Source organism: Aquila chrysaetos, chromosome 22, assembly GCF_900496995.4.
Source record: "Aquila chrysaetos chrysaetos chromosome 22, bAquChr1.4, whole genome shotgun sequence".
Taxonomy (NCBI): Eukaryota; Metazoa; Chordata; class Aves; order Accipitriformes; family Accipitridae; genus Aquila; species Aquila chrysaetos.
The window spans coordinates 5,229,368-5,256,599 of NC_044025.1; the positions used below are offsets into that span (position 1 = coordinate 5,229,368).

Below are 27,232 nucleotides of genomic sequence, written 5' to 3' on the forward strand. Positions count from 1 at the left end.
GCGCCACGCGGCGGTCCCCGGGGCTGATGCTCGGCGCGTCGCGGCGGGACGCGGCCGCCGCGCCGGGCCGGGCGTGAGGGCCGCTCCGCGCCGCCTCCCGCCCCGTCTCCCCCGCCCCAGCCCGAACGCCGATGCCGCCGCTGGACGAGCGCCTGCCCGGGCCGCGGGCGTAGCGGTGGGCGCTGCCAGCGCCGCTCCCGAGGAGGCGGGCGCCCGCCGCCCACCGCCCGCGGATCAGGAGACCGAGGGCCGGCCCCGAGGAGCCGCCGCCGCCGCTTCCCGCCCCATCAGGCGAGGGGCCGGAGACCCACCCCGAGCGCGGCGCCGCGCCCCGCCCGCCCCAGCCGGCCGGCGAACCGGGCCGCCGCCGCCGCCGCACCATGAAGATCAAGGATGCCAAGAAGCCGTGTAAGGCCGCGGGCTGCCGCGGCGCGTTCCGCCGCGCCGGGCGGGGGGAGGCGGCGGTCGTTCCGCCATGGCGGGGCGCGGGGGCACGGGGGCCGCTCCGGCGGGGCGCTCCGCTCTCCGAATTGGGAAGCCGCCGGCCGAGACTCTCTGCTGGCTCCCGCGCGTCCCTTTTCCGTGGGGCTGCAGGGCTCGGGTGGTCTTGCAGACCTGCGCTCGCGTTGGGAGGGCTTCTCTTTGAATAGAAAGTAACGTAACCGGGGCTTGGGGGATGGGCGCTGTTTTTAATGGAGACGGCACTTAATCGGTGTCCTGAACACCTGCGCAGGCGGCTGCAGTTGCTACGGTTTTGCTTTTTAAGGGCTAATCAGCTTCGGATTTTTTTGAGAGAGAATATTTGTTAATACTTGTGTACACGTCTTTCATTAAAATACGCTGAACGCTCCCCTTTAGTAAGCACAGCTGTAATAACATTTCTTACTATTCGGGAGTGCCGTATTTGTTTTGGAGGGCACAAACATGGTTCAGACCCAGGTGAATGCAGACAAAACGTCTCGGACTACCCATGCGTTTTTGTGGGAACAGAGAACTGGATTGGGTAAAGTTAGCCTACCTACAAGCAGTGTTTTCCCAGTGTAACAGATGCACAGCTGTGCAAGTCAGCACAGCTGTAAAACTTACACGGGTGTACCTGAGCTGAAAGGGGTGCACGTATCACTCCACTGATTAAGGCTTTTTTATCTTTGTCATCATACTTAAAGACTTATTTTCAGGGTGAGTTACTGTATGGAAAAGATGTCTAGTCCTAAAGAGCTAGGCCTACTGTTATTCTCAGTCATATGACATGCCTGTCTAATGACGAGCGTGCAACTTGAGAGAGTATATTGAAAGTGTGTATTTTAAATATATTGTTTGACCAGCCCAACAAGAAGAAAATCACCAAACGTTTTTAACACAGGAAGTGTTAGTGTAGCTCTAGAAATAGCTATAGACATGCAGTTGAGTTTGGCTGTGAAAGTACTTTGTTTCTTGTGATGTGTTAAGGAAACCCTAAATGTGCATCACACATTTGTGAATGTGAAGCACACAATTGGCCATCACCTCTTATTAGTGCCAGTGTGTGTAAATCGCTGAATTGACTGTAAGCACGTTTATGAAGAGTACAGTTCAGACAGCATTTTTTTCCCTGGTGTAATATTTAAGGAATGATATCAAGACTCTGAAGCAGTAATTGGCTGTAAGACATTATAGTGGCTTGGTAATTTAAAATGGTAAGAGTGTGGCTGCTTCTACTGCAGAAACCTGCTAATTTCAGAACTGTCTCTGTTGGGCCTCAAAGACTTGTTTTCTGTAGTGGTGGATTTAAACCTCATGTTTAAATAATAATGCCAAATGTTACCAAGAAGTTTTAACTGCTTAAATATGCTAGATTTGTAGTTACACTCTTCCAGTTCTTGAACCTGAACTTCGATGTTGGTTTTATGATGGGAATCAGAAACAATTGGAGCTGCATAAGCAGTGGAAGGGAAGAATACAGTGTCAAACGGCATTGTTTGTTTCATCTTGACTCTTTAACATATTTTGAAGCCAGTGGCTTTTTTAAAGATAATAGCACTTAGTTTCATAGGCAGAGAACTCTAGGCTCATTCTGCAGATCTCTGCTCCTGGTTAGTCACACTGGCTGAAGTGGGAGAGCAGCTGAATGTTCGAAGAGGAGCAGATCCACAAAAGCACTGAAGATGGAAAAGTCCATTGATGTTTGGGGGCTTTGGTGCCCAGCTACTGCTGTCCATTTGGCTTATATGCTCAAACTGACCTGCAAGCTGAGTTGGGCTCACAATACCACTTTTAGACTGTCTAGTTACAAATTATTTAGTGAAGACAGTTGTAGACACTTTTCAGTACAGTTGCTGAGTGCGTATATGTTTCTTAGGTGAAGTGAGTATTTAATCATCTGTGCTGGAGCCAGATTTGGTGCAGGGGAAAAATGGTTAATCGTTACTTAATAAGAGGTCATTAGTCTGTTGTGAGAGCCTGCAAAGTGGAATTGAAAAGATTGCTTTAGGCTACCTGTACTTTTATCTGTGATGTTTAGAATGAAAGAAAGCATGATTGCACTGGCTTAAGTGTCATGTCTGTCATAAGAGAGGTGAGGGTAAAATGGAGACAAGTATACTTTGTTGTTGTAAAACTGTGAGAAACACAGCTGAATTTGTGGAACGTGGCTTCTGAGATTGGCTGTCTTGAAAGAGGCCAGTAAAGGGCCATTTAAATTTCTTTTGCAGGTGATGGGAGGTGATAGGCATTTTAAAGGAGGATAACAGAAATTCAAATTAGGAAAACCTTGTACTAAGTAGTTAGTGTAGCAGTGGAAGCTGGAGAGGTTGTGGAGCCTCTATCCTTGGCGGATTCTTGCAGAACTTCAGAGGTCTTCAAGTCTCGGCTGGTCAAAGCCGTAGTTGACCTCATCTAGTGTTGGCAATTTTCCTGCTAGTGTGACTGAGAGGTTGGAGTAGATGACCTACAGGGGACCCTTCCAACCAGCAGTTGCATGATGGCTCTTCTGAGGAAATGCCTATGGGGAAGAATGGCTGGCTCTCGTAAGAGAAATTTCCAAAGGTTATTTGGGGATGGAGATGATAAATGTGAGAGCCAAGAGTCTTGCAGAACCGCTGCTGTGTGAGATCTGTCTAAAGGGAAGAGAGGAGCCACTCAGAATGAGAGCGCTTCATGTTGGCAGGGGAAGGCGAGGCAATCAAGAGGAGGGAAGTGCCAGCTAGCTGTGCTCTTCAGGGGAGGTGGAGTTCTTCATCTTGGCTCTGGAGTCTAATGGACTGCTGAAGGAAAGGCAAAAACTTCTAATATTTAGTACGCAGTGTATGTTACTTCTTACAGTTTGCTTCTTTTAATTGTTTATTAAAAATAGTTCGAGAGCAAATGCCTGCATTTCCATTCAGGCGAGTTGAGACACATTAACTTATGAAAGTACATAGCAGAGATTCACAAAACGCTGTATCAATATAAAGAAAAGATGAAAATCTTAAGTTTATTTTCTCTAACGTGATTCTACGGACACATGTAGTCATTGTGGACACAGTGATCCCGTGCAGGATTTGTGTAGTAAAATTGATGAAAAATCCATTTAAGTTGCTGGAGAATATCTCTTAAAGGGATTTTTCTGTTCATAGAACTTGCTGCTTAGTCTTGTGGTATCCTAGCATTTTCTTACTAGTCCTCGAAAGCTGATTAGTAGCCCATAGTAGATGTTACAGGCTCTCATTCACTGCAGTTGAAAAATGTACTTCTAATAATGGGTTAATACTGCCAGGCACAGTTTATACTGTGTTTGCATCTGTAAGTGTTAGATTATGCCTCTGCATGCTGTATCTCTCTATAATAAAAGCAGCGATCCCCAAAGAGGCTGCTGCTGAAATGTCAACAAAATTAACAGAATGAGCAAGGAGGGAGAAGATGAAAGCAACAATATTTTGGCTTGTGTTAGCTTTACATGGTATCCACTTGTAGATGTGGTAAACCTAATGAAGAGCAGTTGCAGTAATTGCTGATTACCACCTGTCCTCCCACTGGTAAATGTGGCCTTTTTGTAGTGTGATTAGAGGTGGCTGAGTGGGAAAGTGTGGTGAGTTTAGAGAGTTTGATGGAGAAATTTTCCCATGAGGGAAATGGGAGGATGTGACAGCCATGTCAGATACATTTAATTCAGGTGTTAATTCTGTCCAGCCCAAATCTATTTTGAGCTGGACTTGGTATATTTGAACCAAAAGCCTGTTAGAAAACTAGTTAAGCAGAGAAACTCTCTGGTTTCTCAAGGGCTAAGGACGGTTGATGTGCAGTTCTGCTCTGTAGAGGCTCATAGGCACACATTCATGTAACATGGGTACCGCAAAGGCACTTTGCTGCCTAGCCATCAGGCTAATCCCACTTGATTTAGCAGTTCAACAACCTTCAATGTGTTTTCTCTTAACTTGTCCCATTGGACATGTTAGCTACCTTAGACTGCTAGCTGATGTAGGTGTTAGAGTTTACCATTAATTTTTACTCTGCTGTATGCAGATGTTTTAGGGAGATACTGGAAGCATAAGAGTGTATACATGTATGTAGAGGAAAATGCATTTGGAGAAACTGCAAGATACATTTAGTTTAAGTTTCTGTGTTTATGAACACTAACTGTGTAGTAGTTCAGTATAACTTTTATATAGTTAACTTGTTTGTCTTGTCAGTAATCAGATAAGAATGGGATCAAGGTTAGTTCTGTTATCAAAGGCTACATACTGAGCTGAATTAGAAGATGAGTTTTGTGTATCAGAACTGATAATCTGCATACTTTCATAACAAACTGTTGCAGTGCTGGCAGAAGTAAACTTAAGTTTCCATGTGATTCCATGATCATTTTCCTTTCTTGTATTTTAAGCCAATATAGAATCACGAACTGCAGCACGCTTCGGCAGTTGTTCCCCAAGCTGTGGTTGTACTTGAAGTGCAACAGTCCTATATCTTGATAATATGTAAACTTTCTTACAAAGATGACACAAAATCTGGTAGCCTGTTCTCTGCTGTCACTGACAGCTGTGAATTTTTTTTTTTATGGTGCAAAGCTCCCTGCTTGAATTAGGAGGTAGCTACTCTTCTTGTTGTTAATTTAATGCAGCATTGACCCGGACTGTTATTTTATCTTACAGTGAGAAGGAAGTATTTTAAAGGTGTTTGTGTTTCTAATGTGTCATTACGTTCATAGAAAAGAGTTTACCAGTAACCTGTTTCTCAGTCTTTAAAAGGTAAATACAAATAGAGTGTTAAACTGAAGAACCTTATGCTTGACTGAATAAGGGGTAAGTAGCTAAGTCTTTGAGTGTGTAGTTCCTGCAGCTTTGGATCCAAAATGGGTGTACAAAGTCAAAATACTAGTATGTGGTTTGGGTGGAGAACTTCGAAGGTCCTCTGCTCTGCTGAAGCAGAACCCGCAGAAAAGGAGAACACTTCAACCTTTGTGCTTGTGCTGGCATGAGAGGCTTTTTACTGTAATTACTTCCTTTTGGCATATAAAGACCTTATATGATAAGATATAAGTAACCTTAAGATTGCTGCCAGAAGCTATGTACACCAAGAACTTGAAAAGCGCAAACACAAGAGATTGAGGCCTCCCTGTGTAGCTCTAAAGAATAATTTAAAAAAGGACCAACAGCCATCAGCATGGGTTTTCTTACTAGGCAGAACTGCTGAATCGTTACTTGACCGCAGCACCTTGTGACAGCCCTCTTCCCATGCAGGAAGTGCCTTTCTACATTGCAGGAAGCAGTTCTAGGGAATCCTCGTAAAGATCATGTTTTCAACTCTGAGCAGGTTACCTCTCAAAGCTATTTTCACAGCATGTATGGAACAGTCTGTTGCTTTATAGCAAAGGTTCCTGGTTGCTGTGTCTATGTAGGGGCCACAGTGGCTGCTGGCAGAGCTGGGGAGTGAAAGAAATTCTGGATTTGGAATTGGGGAGGTTGGATATTGTGATACTCCTTTTGCTGTCCTGTTGGAGACAGTTCAATTTGGTGTGACGGATCATATTAAACCTTATGGGTGTTGACTTCCCAGTTTGTGTTCTACTTTGCATATTTGTCTCTTCTCAGATAGTAAAAATACGTATTTTATGTATTCTTAAATAGAGCCTGGCTTGACTTACTAAAAGCAGAATGCATGTTTTTGAAGCGGTTTTAGATAGTCTATCCAAGACAATTTGGCTTGTTGAGTAAAAAGCTCGGTTCCTGCTTTTCTTTTTTCAAATTGCAGCTGACCTCTGCAGAGAGGAACTGAACTTTGAAAAGACAGGACGCTGGATTTGTTCTGTGAATAGCAGTTAAATTCTCAGCAAGGAATATTTCTGAGCTGTGCATCACTTTTTGTGGAGTCTTCCCAGGAATAGGAACAGTTATAAAGAGGAAGAGCCGAGAGAAATCTTTTAATGACCAAATCCCTATACAGCTGGAGAAAAAGCCCAGTTTTAATGCAGGTGCATTGACTCTCCACATGAATTGAAGCTGTGGAATGATGGCTACAGTTGCACAGGTCCTCAAACCTGGTATCCGCAGAGCTATAAGCTTGGAACGAAGTTGTGCAATTGGTACTGGTCTCAGCCAGGCATGTTTCTTTAACTATGACTGCCGTAAGGATCAAGCTGATGTCTGGGGATATGTTTTCAAAAGATTGTGCTGCCGTCATTCTGCTCTTAAATCTCTCACTCAAAGAAGCATGACCCACAGATACAAGTATAAAAATACTTTTTATAGAATCATTTATATATTCTCAGCCCAAGGTACGTGCCATGCTATTTTTGTCTTGTTCCAAGACAACTTTCAAATACAAGACTGATAGAATTAAATTTTTCATGGATTTGAGAGACCGTACCAGCTACAGATGCTGGTATATATGCTGTAGATACCATATGTAAGGGTGACAACTCTTGTGCTTCAAACACGCCTCAGAGTAGCAACATCACCTTAAGCAGAGTGCTCATATATGTAGTGTAAAGTAATGCACAGGTTCCCTGTATGTATGGCATGACTTAAAGTAGGTATGTCATCTTTAGCCATTGCCACGATTAGCCTGGCTGCCCTTTGAAGGGCAAGTCTTGTAGGAAACTGGAGCATGCTCTCCATAGTATATTTTCTGAGTAGTCCTCCATCCTGAATCTCTCTGTGGCCTTATTTTAATCCAGCAAATGAAATCACTTTTTCAGTAATTGGAAGAGGAACTGGTGTTTTCACATGGGTTCCTGTTTTCTCCATTTCCCCTGCATCCAGATAGGATGTATCCTGAGCCAAGATCCACCCAAAGCAAACTGATTTGAAGGCTGCAGCAATGGGAGGAGAGTTCACAACGTTTCCATGTTGTGTCCATGTACAATTACATTCTAACTCTGTAGAATTGGTGTATTTCTGATATTTAAAGGTAGCTCAAGCATGGATAAATCTTGTATCCCTGCAGTCCCAAAATTGCAGCTACAGTTCAACTGATTGTGCGCTTGCCATATATACATATGTGTATGTGTATCCCCTTCTGTGTTTGGAAAACGAAATGGCTTTAATTTTCCTGGCTAGACCTGTATATAAATCAATCAAGAGTGGCTTACATACACAAGAATCTTTGTGTAGTATCTTCTGGGTTGCTGGTACAAGGAGTAAGTTGACAGTACATGGGCCCAGTTGCTTGTCAGAACTCTTCCACCTTGCAAATGAAATTTGAGCAATGTACTTACTAGCCAAATCTTGACAAATTTTCAACAGAAAAGTGTGAAACTTCTTGGGGTTTGTTGCAGAGGTGAAAACTGAAAACTCAGTCTCAAAATCTTTAAATGGCTGTTAAGATCACTCAGTTAACCCAGAAAACTGGTACTGTACAGCATGATCCCATTTTTCAGCATAAAATATGTTCTCACTTGAATTATGGAATAAACTTCCTTACAGTTCAACTGTTCTTCTTTTTACTTGGTATACAAGATTCATAAACTTTAAGATTTTTAGAGATGTGACTAATGCTATATTTGCAAAAGCCTTTTGGATCATTTAACATGGGATGTGGTGGATCTTCTGACAAACAGGCATGACTTGCACCAAATCTTCCTTAAGTTCATCACTTGAACTTTCAGCTGTTCCCCTCTCTTTCTTCTTGTGGAAGATTAGGTCCTAGTTATTCAGTAGGCCCACTGAGTAGGAAGAATCCAAAGTATTTTAGGTAGTACTTGGCTTGCAGCATCCTATTTAAATTCTGAGTGGGTTGGACTGACTCCTACAAACACTTTCTGGTCTGCTGGGTTAGTCAACTTCCCTTCTTCGGTATTGGTCTTGTGACATTGTATATGACAAGAGGCTGAAACTTAGTGAGGTCACTTAAATCGTCAATTAATTGTGGTCAAACAGTAAGATGACAAACTTTTGTATGTCCAGAGTTATGCAGTTGTAAAGTCAATTCATATGTGAATTTATACTTAGCCTTATGCTTAGATCTCAACTTTATAGAACAGATATCAGGTTTATAGAACTTCCGTATTCCTACTTGGAGCTAGATTTTGCTCACAGAATTTAACCTTGTATTTAAATTTTGTTTTTCAAGAAGAGTAAGGTTACTGACTCAATCTTTTTTGTTAATATCTGACAACATTTTCCAGACATCTGTTCCTGAAAGTTGAGGCAACTTTTAAGTTGGGTGGTTTTTTGTGGGTTTTTTTTTGTTTTGTTTGGTTGGTTTTGGTTTTTTTTTTTTTTTTAACTTTTGCACTCATGTTATACATGAACTGGCATGCAGGCAGCCTTGACTAAATAGATTAAAAAATTTTGGTAGGCCGTTCTGCTCAAGGATAGATCCCACTGGTAATGTAAGTCCAACGTAATTACATCTTACGATGAACATGTTAGCATCTTTCGGTTTTGTTCCTGAGTTTCATGCTTCTGTAATATGAATTGCATCTGAAGAAATAAATTGGAACTCTACAGAATATTAAAAAAATCAAACAAACAAAAAAAAAAGAAAAAAAAAAAAACCAAAAAAAACCCCCCAAAAAAAAAACCAGCAAAAAAACCCTACCCCCAAAAACCCCAAACAGTTCAGCAAGTTGTAGTGTCAATTGGGAAATAAAAATACAAGCTTCCCAGCTTGATGTTCAGGATCTTTCTTAATCTTACAAATTAAGTTTTAAACACTGTTTCTGGGATATGACAGTGGGGAAACTCTCAGATGAAGATGTTGTCTTTGCTGTAGGGTTGCTGAGTATCTGTTTCTCCACACACAGTTAGGAAGATTTATTGACACAGGCATATTCAAATCATGGTCCTAGATGACATAAACCATGGAATCCCTGTTAGGAATTGCAGTCATCCCACAGAAGTGACAAAGACAAAATACTTGTGTTTTAGTGTTGTTGTTTTGTAGTACAGAAATTTCTCCTTCCTATCCAAGATACAAAAAAAGAAAAATGGAACATAGGTTCAGTAATATTAATTTTCTATCTTCCATATACTTCTTAATAGTACTTTGTGTTAGCCCGTTGTAACTTTAAGGGATATATGAACAGTTTTCTTCAGCTCCAGAAATTGGTCATCTTAACTGTGTCAATTTTTAAAATGCATGGAAATAAATTAATGTTTCCCTCTCAAACAAAACATGTTACGTGAGCAAAAGATAACTGTTAGAGGAGAAACACCTGTCCTGCTGCTGTTGTCAACTATAATGCGTAACCTGCTTTCTCATGAGTGTGCATTGCAGTCTTTGTGTTAAACTATGTCAAAACTATTATTTTAGGAGTGAAGGTTATTTTAATCCTTTGTTCCCTCCCCCCCTGCCCCTGCCCAAAAAAAAGTGGTTGAATTTTGTTTATGAGTCGGTATGAAAGATGTAGTATGGTTTGGGGAGTTTTTAGTTGGGCTTTCTGAGCATGTGTGACAGCATTATAAATATGTAAATAGAGTTGCTCATTTTTCCATTTTTGCCTGCAGCCAGAGGGATGTTTAAGATCATGTAGTGGAAATGAGTACTAATTCTTTGTTCCTGTGAGGATTTTTCTTAATGTCTGTCTTGTTGAAAAGTATAGCATTGGTTTAGTCTTAAGTTACATGTATTGCTTTTGCTCTTTAAGCAAGCTAGTTGATCAATTCTTGTATCTTCACAGCTTTTCCATGGTTTGGCATGGACATTGGGGGAACTTTGGTGAAACTTGCATATTTTGAACCTATTGATATCACTGCAGAGGAGGAACAGGAGGAAGTTGAAAGCTTGAAGAGCATCCGGAAATATCTGACTTCCAATGTAGCCTATGGATCCACTGGCATTCGAGATGTCCACCTTGAGCTGAAAGACTTAACGATTTTTGCTCGAAGAGGAAACTTGCACTTTATTCGATTCCCAACTCATGATTTGCCTACTTTTATCCAAATGGGAAGAAATAAAAACTTTTCAACACTACATACGGTGCTCTGTGCCACCGGCGGTGGTGCTTACAAGTTTGAAGAAGATTTTCGCACAGTAGGTAGCCTATCTTTCCTTGTACTGAAGCTGATGCTAAAAGCATTGCTGATGATGGCTTAAAAAAAGCAGTATTTTGAAAAACTGTGGAATGCTCAGAGATTATTAATTATTCATTTCTTTTTCAGTCTTAAGTATGATAATCTAGAAATATGCTTTCTGACATCGTCATAATAAACACGGAGATCTAATGCTAACAGCTAATTAGAAACTTCCATTAATGCAGTGAAAGGCAGGACAGCTTTGTGGAAGTTAACCATTTTCTAATCTGTGTTTTCTCTGATGGGAAATGTGCTTAAACTGCTGAGGCGCTTGAGTCACTTTGGATTTTCTTTCCTAAGCAGTCTTTGATGATAGGTTTTCAATGTTTGTGGGTGGACTTATCCTCACTAATTTAGTCCAGTGTATTGTTTAGAGATCTGTGACAAAATGTGTATCTCAAAGACAGTCTTTTTTTCAACTGCAGAGCAGTTTGGGGTTTTCCTGAGGTGTTTTGGCTCTTCCCTTGATGATCAAAATTGATCATTTGTTTAGATGCAGTTTCTGTCTGAAGATAGTTGTTACTAACTAAGAATATTATCACAGTATATGGTGTGCAGATGTCCTAGTTTTAAAGTGGCTGCATACCTCTTGTGCTTCGAGAGACAAGACGACTTTCAATAGCACAAAATGTTCAGTTTCAAAAATCTGCTTGTATTTCCATTCCTCTGCCAGTCTTGTGTTGAGCTGGTACAACTGTTTGTGGGGTAGGGTCACAATTTGTACAACAGAACTAATTCATTATCTAAAACCCCACAGAAATATTTTATGTTGGAACAGTGCCCTGATCTGCTCAACAGTGAAGTTTCACAGTTGTGCCATGGCAAGAAATGCTGAAGGGATCTGGGGGAAGAGGAGGGGACTGGCAGTGCTGTGGTCTGGTACTGACGTCAGTCAGCAGTGTGCAGCCTGGTCTGGTTGTGCAGCTTCCTAATCTAACTGTGGGTTGCTTTCTAAATGCCAGCTCACCTGATTCAGAGATAGACTTTATGGGTGTTTTTTCTTGGATTAGCTGCCTAATCGGACTCTCTAACTGTTGGAACTCCCTGCTGCAGTAAGGGAGAGAGCGTGATCACTCTTTTTGTGAAAGCCTAGAGTTAAATTGGATTAAGTATGGTGTGAAATTACAGCCTTCCTGGAATCCACAGCACCTGTTAAATTGTGTTTCTGCTTTGTGAGAGAATGGCAGCTTAAATGTATGTGCAAAAGTGAGGAAGAACTGTAACGAGCCTAAAGTCCCATAGAATTTCTGACCTGTGGTTTTGTTATGGTCCTTGGAGTGTTAATAAAGTTGCAAGGATAGTTAGTACGGTGCCATTGAGGTTTTTATCTTACGTTTTTATCTGCTGACATCTTAGAAATGACTGACTTCTAAGATGGGGGAGGAAACCCACAGGTGTGTGATTTTCACCAAGATGACACTCAGTGGGGTCTCTAGGGTATTTGGTGACTCTTTATTTAGATTGATGAAAAATGTTGCTAATTTTTCAATGGATTAATGTCCGAGTATCTCAAAAGTTACCTTTGGGCTTACCAAAGCAGGTATTTATACTGCCTGTCTGTTCTTGATTCAAGTCTGAGGTCTAGATTTATAGTCAGAGTAATTTTGCTAATTGATGTATTCAGAATTTACCTTTGAATTCTTCTTTGGCTTTATAGTGGGGTTGAAGTTCTTGAATTAGTCGCTTGAGAGAGCTTCTTAAAGTTAGGCAGTACAAATGTACTTACAAATTTGCAGCATGTATAGGCAATGTTAGAACACGTTGACACTGTCTTTTTTCTTTTTTAACACAGATTGGAAACCTCCAGCTGCACAAACTGGATGAGCTTGACTGCCTTGTCAAAGGCTTATTGTATATAGACTCTGTCAGCTTCAACGGCCAGGCAGAGTGCTATTATTTTGAAAATGCCTCAGATCCTGAGAGATGCCAAAAGATGCCTTTTAACCTGGATGATCCATATCCATTGCTGGTTGTTAACATTGGTTCAGGAGTCAGTATTTTATCAGTCCATTCCAAAGACAATTATAAAAGAGTAACTGGAACAAGGTAACTCAAAAACCTAAGCTGGGGTTGTTACTCTATGGAACAATGAGCCTTCTGTTTTCAGAGTGGTTCCTCTCCCTGACTCCCTCCCCATCTATTCCTTCCCTCACTCTGTAGTATGGAAAAATATTTTATCTTTAATTTACAGCTGCATTCATTGAAGCCCATTCTGATAGTTCTGGTATTGAGGAGACTTAGCTAGTATCTTATTTATCAATCAGTGAGTGCTAGAAGTGCTCCATAGTGAGAGTTTTATAGGTTTAGTCTTAAATTTTGATAATGTGTCCAGTGAACCTGTGTTTCTTTTGCTCCATAAGAATAAATAGTGCCCCCACATATTTTACAGTAAATGATCAAGGATCACTCAGTTGCATGATGTGGGTATTCAGGGAGTTTGTCTCTGATTAAGTTTTCCAGCTTACATTTTGAGAGTTTATAACTATTTGTTAGCTCTTACTGTATGGTTAGCTTCTTGTAAGTGACTTATATAAATGTTAAATTGATTGACAGCTGTTTGTGTAGTGAACCTTAAGCAAGAAAGCAGACAGCTTGGTTTCTAAGTTGGAGGGCTTTGTTTGTTTATTTTATTAGTCAAACACAAGAATCTTTGATGTGAGGAAATATCTAAAGCAACTAGTTTTCTTTCTTCTTAGTCTAGGTGGAGGGACCTTTCTTGGTTTATGCAGTTTGTTGACAGGCTGTGAGAGTTTTGAAGAAGCTCTGGAAATGGCATCCAAAGGAGACAGCACACACGCTGACAAGCTGGTTCGAGACATTTATGGAGGAGACTATGAAAGATTTGGCTTGCCAGGATGGGCTGTAGCATCCAGGTAAGCAAGAGATCTTTTTGTTGGTTCTTTTGCTGGTTTGAGGGGCTTCAAAAGCAAGACTTGAACTATTAATACAGAGAAAACTGCTTTTTGCAAACTTTTATTGTAGTCAAGTTGTGTTTTTATCCTAAAAGTATATATACTCAGTTTTCCTGAAGATTTAAAGCCACATGCAACCATAGGTGCCTGCTAGCTAGGTATTGAAGAAACCTCGTGTGGTATGTCATATACAGCTTTACGTGAGTCAGAGAACGTGAGGTGATCACAGGAGTGGCAAGAACAAAGTGCAGAGGAAAAACAAAGCTGATTACTTTTTGACTTCCTAGAATCTTTTAGTAGGGTTGTTGTCCAGAGGGAAGGTGAGTGGTAGATGGCATTTGTGTTGCTCTTACAGTAGTATCTCTTCATTTTTTTTGAAAGACTGTGTTTTTTTGGTACATGATTGTCAGTACAGGCACCTGGCATAATGTTTTAACTACTTCTTTCACTTATAAAGGCTGTTGAACATAAACAGTTTGCACCATGAGAATGAATGTATTTTACTGCCAGTGACAAAGGATTTTTGTCATAGCTGCAAGTTTTATTTCCATTGGGGAGGATTATTGGTGATGTTACAGTTTCTCTACCCTTAAGAAATGTAAGCAGAATAAACTTTGGGAGTGAAACTAATATGTACATAAGTGAGTCCTTGCTCTTGTTCAGTAGTAAGAGGTCTTAATTCACAGTAACTTTATTCTTCTCCCTCTCCAGCCAGCTGAGTCAAAGTCTGTTGAGAGAGCATATGCTGAGAGGTTTTAATATGTGCAAACTTTACACTTTTAGTCAATACATCTTAACTCAGTCTGTATATGGGTATTTTTTGTTCTCATTTACTTTTTAAGACCCTTAGGATCTTTAATGACTATTTGAGTTTTAGAATATTCAGGATTCTGGCTCTCCGAACTGACTTAGATATGGCAGAGTCCTTGGTGGTAAAATACCATGCATAGCTATGGATTCTTGTCTTGTTTGGTTTTTTTTTTTTATAATTTGTAAGAAATTACCTACTGTGTACAGTAATAGAAATGCCCTTCTAATCTAGAACTCTTCATTTATACAACCTAAATTGCGGTCTGTCAGCTGTTTATTTTCTGTTTCAGAGGATTGTGTTCCATCATAAAACCATTGATCTCCTCTCTAGTTTACTTCTACTTTGAGAATAGAGGGTTGGATAGATTCTGTGAGTGAGGAAGCAAGCATGAGGACTTGGAGGATTCGCCAGTCAGACTTAGGAATTAACGTAATTTACAGTGACTACATTTGCAGAGTCGTCTTGCCTAAGAATAAGACTACTTTTTGCTGTAGATGCTTCTTCATGGAAGTCAACAATCCAAACAAAAATATTTTGTTGGGGGTCATTATTGTGACAAGATTGACTGTTTCCCGTGAAGGAATAAATACACACGTTGTAGTATCAGTTGTCAAATTGCTATACTTAATATAGACTTAAAATGGGAGCTCCGTAAGAGCAAACATGCGACTTAAGTTTTGTTATAGCATAAAAATTACATTCCGAAATTACTTCAAATGCACATGAATCACTTTGTACTTAATGGGATTTTTTCCTGTTCTAGTTTTGGAAATATGATCTACAAAGAGAAGAGAGAGTCTGTTAGTAAAGAAGATCTTGCAAGAGCCATATTGGTCACCATCACCAATAACATTGGATCTATTGCCCGGATGTGTGCAGTAAATGAGGTAAAAACTTCTGACAAGGAAATGGATCTATCTATAGGTCTATTATTTGGTTTCAGATTAAATGACTGCTAAAATGACGTATTGTTTTAAACCTTTTAGTACATTCTCAAATGAAATTAAGAAATTCATGTAGTATTAAAGAACTAGGAATTGGTTCAGAATGCTTTGGCTGTCTTTGGAGCAGTGGGACAAGGATATCTTTGCCAATGGGGCGGATAACCTAATGAGGAGGGCTTCAAACTAGCTTTGTTAGGGAATGGAGCCCAAAGCCTGCAGACAAGTGAGGGAGAAGGGGAACACAGGATGTTGTGATGAAAGGTCCTGAAGTCCACTTGCAAAACCAGGATGATTGTGGGCCCAACTTAAGTCTCTGTATACAAACATGTGCAGCATGGGATACAAGAGGACTTGTAAGTCCTGCTTCTCATGAGGGACTATCCCAACCTCTATTGGAAGCGTAACAAGGCACATCATAAGCAATCCATACTTCTCAGTGTGCTGGGGATGATATTCTGACACAAGTGCTAGGCAGGCTGAGTAGGCAAGCATGGTGCTGGACCTGCTGTTCATGAGTGAAGAACTGGTCAGGGATTCCAGTGACAGCCTTGAAATAGTAGAGTTTAAGATCCTGAGGAAAGTGAAGAAGGCAAGTAGGAGAATGGAGACTCTAGATGGACTTGAGTAGAACAGGATTCTGGTTTTGAGGGGGGATTTAGGAAGCAAGATTTTGTGGGAGGTTGTCCCAATGGTGTAAGGAGCTCAGAATAGCTTGTTGATCTTCTAGGGTAGCATCCTCACGGCAAAAGCAAAAGGTGGGATACAGACTGTCTAGGGAGTAGCATTGCAGAAGAGAGGAGGGTGCTGACAGGCAAGTTGAACTGAACACGTATCAGTAGTGTACACATGCAATGGTGAAGGCTGACCTTGTGCTGAGATGCGTTAGCAAGGACATAGCCAGCAGTTCAGAGGAGGTGATGACTTTGGGCATGACCTCTTTCCCCCTGCTCCCCGACCACCACCATCACCAAAAGAGAAGCACTGTCAAACTAGAACAAGTGTAACAGACAGGTTACCAAGACAGGGCCTTGACGTATGAGCAAACACTGAGGGATCCGGGTTAAGCCTGAAGAAGAAGCTGAAGCCTGGAATGGTGGTCACTATCTAGAGAGGGTTACCGAGAAGACACTGCCAGATACAGCTGTGCATAGCAGAAGGACGGGAAGCAATGGACGCAACTTGTAGCAAAGGGAACTCTGATTGGTATAAGGGAAAAAATGCTCACAATGAGAGTGATTAAGCCCTGAAACATGGACTCGGAGAGAGACTGTGAGCTCTGTGTCCTTGGAGAGTTTTAAAACGTGACTTGAGCAACTTCAACATTTAAGTTGCTGAAAGACCTGCTTTGAGCAATGCATAGGACCTAATGGCCTCCAGCAGTTTCTTCAAGCTGAAATTATTCTCTGATTAAAGCTTGTAGAAAGCCTTGCTTCTAGTTAAGCATTATTTTTAATTTTTACCAACTCTTGAGACTTCACATTGTTTTGACACCTGTCTTCATACTGGTTAATGCAGAGACGGTTTCCTGCCATCTTCTGTTTCTCAAAACTATGCTGAACAGAACCAGTATGCATTCAGTTGCACTATGATTAGCGTGGACAGTCAGGAACCTGTGGAAGAATAATGAATTTAGGCATAGAAGATACGGGTGTCAGCACCAGGGATTTCCTCATTCATTATCAACAAGCTTTGGATAAAGTGAGGTTTAGTAACAGCTTTCTTAGAGAAGACTTAAGGGTAAGTGTATTTAGAGCTCTGCTTGAAATCTATGGACATGATAGTCTCAGAAATATCAACAACCTTGTCAGCTGCAGTAATCCTCCTTTTGCTTAGGAGCCAGACTAATATATTTTTCTGTTTTTAATGTTGCAAGTTCTCCCTCAGTTTCCTTCTCTTTCTCACATGTCTGTCTTGGAGAAGAAAGTTAATTTTGTGGGTATTAAGTTAATTTTGGCTTTTTTGCTTTATGGCAAAGCTTGATAACAGAAGAGTTAAAATGAGGGTGAAGTTGAAGGTACATACTAATAGTCTGAGTCTGAGGCAAATGTATGCAATTTATATTTAAGGCTGGGGATAAATGAGTACAAATCAGAACTCGTAAACTGCACAAATTAGCTTTATTCCAATTTTTTTTGGTCTAATTCCAACTATGTCACAGAGCTACAAATCATAAGAAATAATTAATGGGGATACACAAACTAATACCTTGAACTGCTGTATAAAGATAAAATGGATTTAATTATTTTGGCTTCCTGCTTTAGAGCAGAATTATGTTTGGGTGCCTTAACAGTGTGTTTACTTTGTCTTCACTATGAACTAATCAAGATGGTGAAACACAGTTGCATGTTAGTCATTTGACTACAGGTTGAATTGTCATACTAGTTTTTGTAACAACTTGGATATGCGTATTCATCTAATGTAATTAAGCACTTATTTAAGCACTATGTTAAGCACTAACACAATGAAATTTTCTTTGGTTTTTGCTCTCATATCATTAAGCCAGTGTTAAATGTTGTTTCCACTTAATGTTGGATTTATTTCAGTGAAGGGGGAAAGTCAAATGATTTTCACTTTTTTACATTTGACTTGATTAAAATTCACAGCTCACTTCTAGTATTTAAGTCTTAATCTAATGTTATGCTGAGGTATATTGAGGTCTGAAGATGAAAGGAACATCTGTTACGTCTTACTGTCTTCGGCTTCTTTACAGTGCTGCCTTGTTGCATATGGATCAAGCAGCATTGTACAGGGCTATGAAGGCATTGAGTCTTCTCTACCAAATATAAGTATTTTTCATTTAATTTCACATTTAGTTTGGCTGTTTCTTTGGCTTAATTACTGAAAATGCTCATTTAATTTGAAACACAAATGCTACTTCACTGTAAATTAAGTCCTTTAATTCTTCAGGGTTGCAGAGTTTTTCCTTTTCGCCAAGTATGCTGTGTTTTAAATTTTGGAACCATGTTTTAATTGTGGATTGTTTGGGTTTTGGTTGGTTGTTTGTTTGTTTTTTGGTTTTTTTTTTCCTTGCCCGAGACAGTCTGTTCTTTCATAGCTTAATTTTTGAAAGCTGTATTAAACAGTGAAAAGACTTAATTCTTTGCTGTTCTTCTCTTCTTTTTAGAAAATAAACAGAGTTGTATTTGTTGGCAATTTTTTACGTGTGAATACTTTGTCAATGAAGCTTCTTGCATATGCACTGGATTACTGGTCAAAAGGCCAGCTGAAGGCCTTGTTCCTAGAACATGAGGTATGCTGCGGTTCACTTTTCTGTATGTATTGTTTTACCATAAATCAAAAATGCATGTATTGAGTAGCTCTCATGTGTGTGATATCCTGAGACACCCAAGTACTCAGTAAGCACTGAAAATAAAAAGAGGTTTGTCATACTGTATTCGTTCTCTCGGGACAGCTTTCTCTGCCAGGGAAGTACTTTGGTTGCTTTGGAGTATCTCAGTTCATGCTATAGATCTGTGGAGAGGGACAAGAAAATGTTAAGCTCTGCACTAAGGTTCAGCAGTCTCTCCTTGGTTTTGGAGGGAAACAATAGTAAGTATTGTATTTCAAAAGATTACAGAGAGATCTAAAGCATGGGCCTTTGAAATACTTACATTGTTCTCAACTGAGCTTGAGCAACGACCTGAAAGTTGAGACTGCTTTTAACAAGGACTGCCTTCATGCAACCACAGGTAACACCTTAAAGTTAAAGTCGTAGTGATTTTATGCTCTGAGACTACCCTGCTTTTGGGCAGCTTCTGCAATCTAGATCAGTATGTAATGCTGAGAGAGTTGACTTGTTTTGGTTAAAATATAGGCAACCAGTATTAATTACAGGTGCAGCAGTTGGGAGACTTGTAGCTTCTTGGCAGTGGGCTGGCAAATTTTGTCCTCAGTTTGTTGGTCTGCAAATGTTACAGCATTTCATTTCCACTTCAGTTGATTCTCACAACTTTTTTCCTTTATTGCTTATCCTGAGACTGACAGTAGTCTGTCTTGGTGCTAGTGTCTGCAGTAGTAGCAGAATGGTTCCTTGTTAGTTCTACGCCCCTTCAGATTTTTCTTGGATAAATTTTAAATTCTTGCATTTGGAATCAAGTGCAGATTCCAAACACTTCTATATTTCATAGTTTTAGGGAGGGGGAACATCTTGCTTCCCCAGAGGGGAAAAGTAATCCAACAGGAGAACATGGTTCTTTGTATGCAGGTGAGTATACAGTCCAAAAAATGGTGTTGAAGCTTGGACATAATTCTTTAAGAATGTGAGGTGCAGCTAGTTTAAGAAGTTTTTGACTTACACCTTAGGAACAGTGTTGGCATGGATATCGAAGATCCTTTGACAACCAAGATATGCAGCTCCTCTAGGAAAAACAAACCAAACCCGATTTCTGTGTTTTAGGAGTCACTGATACATGTCTTAGAAGTCCTGCAGTGTATGGGGAGGCTTGGGGTGAAATCTAAAGTTAAGCTAGATGAGAAGGATAAAATGTTTGTTTTGCAAAGCTTTAAAAAAATTATTATGAAAGACTATATATTGAAAATTTGTGGCGGTCTTTCTGTAGCATTGGTCCACCAGATGCTTTGTTGTCATTGAAATGTGAATAGTGCAGAATTTAATACCCTACTTGAACCTGAAATACTTTTTTCTTTGTTTTGAACAGGGATACTTTGGAGCTGTTGGTGCTCTTCTTGGGCTGCCAAATTTCAGTTGAGGTACCAGATGTCACTACACTGAAGTATTTTCCACCTGAATGACACTTACGGCAATGGGAACTAAATCTGGGGAGGGGAGAAAAAAAATAGCAGGTTTTTCTGTAACTGTTTTTAAGAAGTGATTAGCTACTGAATATTGCCATTATAAGGAAGGGGGTTTTCACTCTGTTGGGCCTTGAAAAGTGAACTGTTTGGGGATATCGTATATGTTCCTTGGTACATGTAGCCAGTATTGAACTTTTAATATGCAATACATCCTCTGAAAACAAGCTTCCAGAAGAAGGAATGCCAAACCTTTAAGTGCACAGCATGAAAATATTGCAAGTTTACTCCTGAGGCTTTAGGCCCATCAGTTTTGTATATAATTGATGAATGAAAAATTATTTTCATTAGTTATACTATATTATGAGCACAATTTCCAATGTGTACTTACAGAAAACAACTTTAAAAACAGTAAGGTACTATCTACAAGATGAGGAAACAGTAAACAATTGCTTCCCACAGTAAGAATAGTAATTATTTTATTTTTATGTGTAATGGAAGTAATATGAATGCTTTGATTTTCAGTGGGAAGAATAGAAACACAAAAAATCAGTCAAAGCAGCAGATTAAGCAGTTGATGTTTTGAAGGTTTTGTGAAGATACTCACTTGCCCTCTTCATTTATTTGAAGATGCAGCTGTTATTTTGGGAAGATCCCCTCTGTCTTTGGTTGGATTCGGAAAAGAATTTAATGATAAATGAAGGCAGGTTGGGGAGGGGGGGTTGGTTTGTTTTTTTTCAGGACATGACTTCCAAAATGCCTTCTGGTTTGTTTTTGTTTGTTTGTTTCTCTTATAAATTCTGACATCATGCATCATTATTTGTAAAGGTACTACAAAGCCTTAGAGAATTGAAGAAATCCTTATAAAATAGACTAAATATGGGACCTCCTAATTGTGATGCTTTGGCTCATTTCTGTGGAGGTTTGGAAAATTTCTGCCCCATCCTAGTAATTTGAAAATGTGATTTCCCCTTAATTTTATAAGAGTTGATCAGAATCTAATTAGATATGTTGAAAATGAAAGGTTGTTAGCTTCCTTTTGGATTTGGAAGTTTGTTTTTGAAAGTTGAGGACAGCATCAGAGTTTGTATTGCAGCACCAAACGGACCAATATTTAGTGCACTTGCAATATGGAATCATTAATCAAATTGTGGCCTTGGGATAAAATCCATACTCTGGAACTGATCTTTTGGGTTTTCTGTATACTTTTAAAATTTACGGTTGTGATTATTGTAATAAGTTTAGTCCTGAAGCCAGGGCATGAGATCTTAAACTTCTAAGAATATTATACAGTCATTAGCTACATGACTCTTTGTGGACTCAAGAGCTACCCAATTTTATGATATCATTTTAATGTTAAATTTTTCCTATAAGTGCATGAGGAGCAACCAGACTAGAACACATTCATATCTGGGGTTTTAAGGTATTTTTAAAACTGCTCAAGTATTCCACAGCATGGCTGTGTTGTATTCACAGACACATCCACCTACTGTGTTAGAAACCTCTGTGTGTTATTTCCAGTCTTCTCTTTCTTTTCTTAAAATTCGAAGCCCCATACTAACATCATATGTTGTTTTTTTAATTTTCTGTGGTCCTTTAAGAGTGCAGTAACTTAGAGTAGCCAATTCATTAAGCCCAATGCCAATCACAAATGCCGTTCCATTTAGTGTTGCTTTTCCTGGTACTCGTACTACATTTCCATTGTGCTTGCTTTGATGTTTCATTTTAGACATTAAAAAAACAAACAAAAATTACACTCACAGTTCAACTGATCTAATGCTAAATCAGAGCACTTCAGAAAATAAGCGAGCATGGTTTTTATAGAATGTCTTTATAAATGCTGTATACCGTTCCTTTTAAGTTACGATTGACTATAGAAAGTAACCTTTATTTGGTTATAAAACTTTGTAAAAACTTAATTTTCTGAATGTTTTGACAGCCTTCTGAAAATTTTGCAAACCAACGGCGTATTTTCCTTGCAAAGTGAGGTACTTTAAGACACATACTACAGCTTGATTAGAAAGAGTTCTTTTAGACCATATTTATTGCTACTTCACTTCTCATTTTGTGATACGGAAAGAGAGCTGCTCCTGAAGCAGTGATTAGAAGTTACTTGTATATTTAACCAGAAGCACATGTAGAAGATGATTACATAATGACCATGGTTAATTTAAACCATTTGAAGTTGAAATGACCTAAGATACATTTTTAAAGTAAATTGTACAGAGTTACAGATAAATTAATGGAGTAATTCTTGAATAGCTGTACTGTATAGAAACTACTGTGAGAATCAAAAAGTATGCCCTACCTCTGTTTTACTTCCCTTGAGCTTCTAAAAAATTGGCTTCCTTTTGCTGGTTTTATCAGCACAATTGTTACTTATTACAAGAGCAACCGGGGAAGTTTTCAAGCCCTACTGTAAAGCCCAGGGGTCCCGTATTTAAGCCACATCTTTGGTTTTCATCTCATTTTCTCTCAACTTAGAACTTGTTACTAGAGTCTCCAAAGATTGACTCTACCACCACATAAAATGCTAGGCATCACAAATAGTTGCAAGATAAGCCTTAAAGTCTTTTCATATAAATTCTGTTTTAAATAGGTTGAAAAGGCTTGTTTCTTTTATACAAATCACTGAAGTAACTTGCTTTTTCCTGATCTTCTCTGTTTTCACTTTTACCCTTGCCATTTCGTTTCCTTTTCCTCAAAGCTAACTGGTTGAAGCAGCTTTAGAGTGAATTGATTCAGTGTGATGTACTGCAGTAGAGAAAATTTGGGGATTTCTCAGGGCTACTTCTGTCTTCTCAAGTAGAACCACTTCTCTAGAGGAAAGTTGTGTGCTATTTCCTCTTCTAAAGTAAAACATAAAGCTCATTTTGAATGTGTAATCATTTTCAGCTCAATCAGCCATGTGAGTGCCTTTTTAATTTTTTCATATAATGCCAATTTTGCTGGTACTGGGACTTTATCCATGAGGTTTCCTAACCAGTGTTGCATACCAGAGAAATGGCAGATAATTTTATTGGCCATGGAGATGATCTCTTCAATCCAGCGTAGCTAGAGATGCCAGGAAAACAGCATCAGGTTTCTGGCTTCCTATCCTTTTAGCCCTTATCTTGGGGTAATGTTTCTGCATTTCTTGGTCTTGTCCCTCCTGCTTGATCTTTTTAAGTATTATGCACAGTTTTATTCTATCAGTATCTCCCTAAAAATCATGCGGTTTTAGTCAGATAAGTACAGATTATTTCTGGCCAAGAAAGTTCATTTTTAGATGAAGCTATTCCAGGTTGGTATGGCTATTAAACTTAACCACTTTCACCTTTCTAGTTCTACGTAGGGTAACTGCAATTTGAACAAGAAGGGAACTTCTTCTACAATACGTTTTGAGTATTTAGCAAGCTGGAGTGAACACATCCTCAACGTTCTTTACTAAAGCTAGCAGAGGTTTAAGTATAAACACTTTCATTCTTTTTAGTAAAGCCTCAATAAATTTAACAGTTTGGAGAGAAGCAGCACTGGTACACTGTCTTATAGTCCGAGATTTTCAAAGGGTGTTCAGATGTCTGACCTGCCTTTTGAAGATCTTTCCCTCTCTCTAGTGTTCTGCAACAAGCACCTGTGTGATTCTGCCAACACCTCTGTTCATAATTAAAGAGTTACGACGTGGAAAGAATATGAGACCATGCTGTCCCACTTAATCTCAGCCTGTATATTAAGAACAAAAGTTCCTTTCTGGCTTCTCATAACACATTAAATATTCCTTCAGTAGTACGGAGATTACTACTTGCATTTGAGTTGTTGGCAGTATACATGCAAGGTGATTATATTTCCTTTAAGGGTTGTAATACTAACTCTATGTCTCTATCCAGTATAGGTCTTCAGGAAGTACCTACTTTCAGATATGTTGCAATAACTTCTCATTTTTAAACGTTTCAGAATAACAATGGGATTTTAACATTTGGAACTAATTAAAGTGTCTTATCTAGAGCAAATCTGTGCTTCTTAAAGACTAGATGGTGTCTAATGCCTTCAGTCATTAACTTATGTTAATGCCTAAATTTATATTCAACCTGTTTTTAAATATCACTTTCACTATTCATGTTCTGGATAGTAGGTGGCTATAATCCCAAGGAAACAGTTTAGTTCAGAACAGAGATGAAGGTCAGTGCAGTTCTGTTGAGCTGGTTGTGGTCAGCTTTTTATCCTGAGTCCATCTGCACACCTATGGAGACTAGTTCTTTCCCTTGTCAGTGTTTTCCTAGTGACACGGCTTTCTACATCCTTTTTTTGGATTATGTAGGCTTAAGAAAACCTGTAATATGTAACAGAGCTTTGCTTATGTTAAAAAGTGAACAAAAATCTGTGGGTCAGATTAAAAGTATTTGAGCAAGACCTGTAGGTCACAGTGCAGAGCTAGGAACATGCTTGACACATACAGTTACTGTTTTTAATTTTTCCATTTCCTGTTAACGCACAGTGATAGGGGGCAGGCTTACAATCATTGTGGGTAAAATGGGTGAATTAAGTCCTCAGACATGGCCATGGGAGTTTAAAGAAGTATCACAGTATAGAGGGATCATTCCCTGCTTACATTCTTTAAGTTTTACTGATATATTCCAAAGTACATCACCAGTATTATCATCTGTTGATAAAATTACTAATTCTCCGAGTTTAAAAAAAGTCTGAAGAAGCCTGTTTTATTAGTTTTGTTTACTTCACACATGTAAAGCATATTAAGTATTCTTAAAAACACACTTTCTGAAAACATCTCAAAAGATGCTGTAATATATATGTAATTATTAATGTGCTAATGGAATATGTTTGAGCAGTCTAGGTTTGCATAACTGAGTGCCAAATCCTGCTCACTTCAGTTACTTGAGTAGATGATTTTCTTAAACGGGGACTGTTTTAAACTAATGAGCAAGATTTGGCCTTGAGGTCTTCTGCCTGGTAATGCTACTTTGCATATTCCTGCTGGTGCTAAATCATTTGTTGAGAATAAAGATTCTAAATAGAAACTGTAAATAAAATATTTATGGCCTGGTCCTTTTGACAGACTTAAAAGTTATCGTTTGCAAATATTTTTTGGCCTTATTTCAAATTTCCCTTTTGGTTTTTTTTAGAGTATGTGGACTGTGTTTGTTAATGTGGCAAGTCATTGGCAGGTTTGGCTTCCTGTGCTGCTTTCTGTAAGGCCCATAACTTTCCTGTTGCACATTATGATACAGATGACTTTTCATTGCTGGATTTCAGTGTTATCCTTCATATTGTTTTGTCATTGTAGCTGTTTAAGCAAATAGTATCAAGTAGAACACGATTGGCATTTGTTCTCTGCTAAAACTTCAAGAGAATCAGCTGTTACTGTAAGCATTTGAGGAAGTTGTTGAAAATGCAAAAATACCCATTTAAAAGAATATTAAAAGCTAAATGTGTTAATTAGTCTTGCCTATAAAATAAACTGGAATATGGTGTGTCAGTTGCTAATCTTCGCTATAAATTGCTAGCATTTCACAATTCTTCTAGCATCAATTTAAGAAGATTGTAAATACAAGCTTTGGAGGAGGTATATTAGTTTCAGATTGTGCATTACAAAAGAATTTAATTATAAGACTAGTGAATTAGTATTTTGAGATGTATTAAATTACAACATCTAGAACATGAAAATTAGTGTGTTGATGTTATAGAGATAGGACATAGAGGGCTTTTGATAATCTGCACTTTTTTACATTCCTGAGTGCTGGCATTTTAACAAACAAGTATTTAATTTTCCATCTACTGTCTCATCATATGCAGGCCTTCTAATCACCAACTGCTGTCTTCAAATACTTGTTTTAGTTAGTAAAATGGACAGCCAAATTTATAAATTGTAAACTCTTGTAGGATGGAAGTTCTCTGAGGAGCCATTTGGTTAAGTTGCCTTATTCTATTACATTGCACTCATGTTATGTCTCCACTTTCTTGTTTACTGTTCAGACACTGAAGATGTGATGTAAAAATATGTGCTACAAATTTTTATTCATAAATTACTGATTAATACCTTTGTGTCACCTGTTAATACAGCTCTTGTAAATGATACCTTTATGCCATCTGTAATACAGCTCTTGTAAATTGTTTAAATTATTTTTCTTTTTATAGATTCTCATTATTGAATGTACAGATTAGATCCCTTTAATATGTCACTGAGTCATTTGACTGGGGCGCAAATATGGCCAATGCTGTAATTCATCCCATCAAAACTGTAAATAATTCTTTACTGCTTGTTTGCATGAATGAAGTTTGGATTTCATTTACTTTGTCATAACCCAAATCTTCTGTGATGGGCCTACTTTTTACAGTTTATTTTCCTGGTTTTATTACCATTTGTTCTGTATGAATGTTGAAACAGTACTTTGTCTTTTCCTAATAAATAATTTGAGATTGTTCATTGTTTGCCTACATTTGTGGGTTTTGGGGGAGGGATTTCTGGGTGTGGTTTTTTCTTTCAGCATCATAAGTTGCTGTGATACTTGATACTGGGGGTGGCTGTGTAGCATTTTATCCTAAGGAAACATGACTGGTATGGTTTTCATGCTCTTTTCTTCCTCCCCTTTAATAAAAGCCTATATTTCACGGTTCTTAGATTCAGGTCCTCTTTTTAAAAACATTTGATGTCTTAAAGAATGTTAGTTTTGGAGTCTTGAAGTAGAAAGCATGATGTGAAGCTACTGTAAGTTTTTGCCTTCTGAATTAACTTGAGAGCACATGCTGATTCATGCACACAGGTGACTCAGAGTGATATTTTCCTGTTGAATAAAATACTTCATGTATAAACTGCACATTATATATAAACTGCAGTTACTCCTCTGTTGGAGTTGTTCTTTGCTCATGTTTTGGAAAAGCCAAATTACGTTTTCCTGAAGTTGTTCTGACTGGATGCCTGATGGGCAAGAAGCTGTTGGGAATGAAGTCTGTGCCGCAACAGCATGCTGGCAATGCATCTTGTGACAAGCTTGCTGTGTCAGAAACTGTTCTTCAGGATTCACTGTACAAATATTTTACCCATCCAAACTACAAATCTTTGCTTTAAACTGTTAAAAATGAAACCCTGAAAATTCCATTCTGTATTGTATCTCCATCGAGTCTGGCAAAGAGGAGCTCTGCACCACAGTGACTCTTCTTACCTAGGTGAAATGAGTTTGTAAGAAATACAAGTTCCTTTACAAGTTTATGGGGTGTTGATTTGTTCGGTTTGTCTTTTTTTTTTTTTTAAATGTAGAAATCTCTTCTTTCTTTGAGTGCACTGCAGTAGCCTTTTGTGGAAGCTGGTTTGCATTGCAGCTGGGGTCCTTAACTGCTTTCTGGTGCAGT

At 39.0% G+C, this 27,232-nt stretch overlaps 1 protein-coding gene across 2 annotated transcripts; it reads left to right on the forward strand.

The window, feature by feature from the left end:
- Nucleotides 1-303: 303 nt before the first annotated feature.
- PANK3 (pantothenate kinase 3) lies at nt 304-26,307 on the forward strand. 2 transcript variants are annotated; one of them, XM_029997898.2, is made up of 8 exons: nt 304-408; nt 10,076-10,428; nt 12,262-12,515; nt 13,166-13,342; nt 14,956-15,079; nt 18,261-18,386; nt 19,795-19,846; nt 20,414-26,307. In XM_029997898.2, exons 1-7 carry the CDS (start codon nt 381-383, stop codon nt 19,843-19,845), a joined length of 1,113 nt encoding a protein of 370 aa, XP_029853758.1. In that variant the 5' UTR covers nt 304-380; the 3' UTR covers nt 19,846; nt 20,414-26,307. The 2 variants fall into 2 exon arrangements, with proteins under 2 accessions (XP_029853758.1, XP_029853759.1); XM_029997899.2 differs by lacking the exon at nt 304-408 and having other exon boundaries at nt 10,318-10,432; nt 19,795-26,307.
- Nucleotides 26,308-27,232: the final 925 nt, after the last annotated feature.

Coding starts and splice junctions, on each gene's coding strand:
- PANK3 (XM_029997898.2), top strand. CDS start 381: ATGAAGATCAAGGATGCCAAGAAGCCGT. Junction 10,429..12,261: donor TTGAAGAAGATTTTCGCACA/GTAGGTAGCCTA, acceptor TTTTTAACACAG/ATTGGAAACCTCCAGCTGCA. Junction 13,343..14,955: donor GGATGGGCTGTAGCATCCAG/GTAAGCAAGAGA, acceptor TTCCTGTTCTAG/TTTTGGAAATATGATCTACA.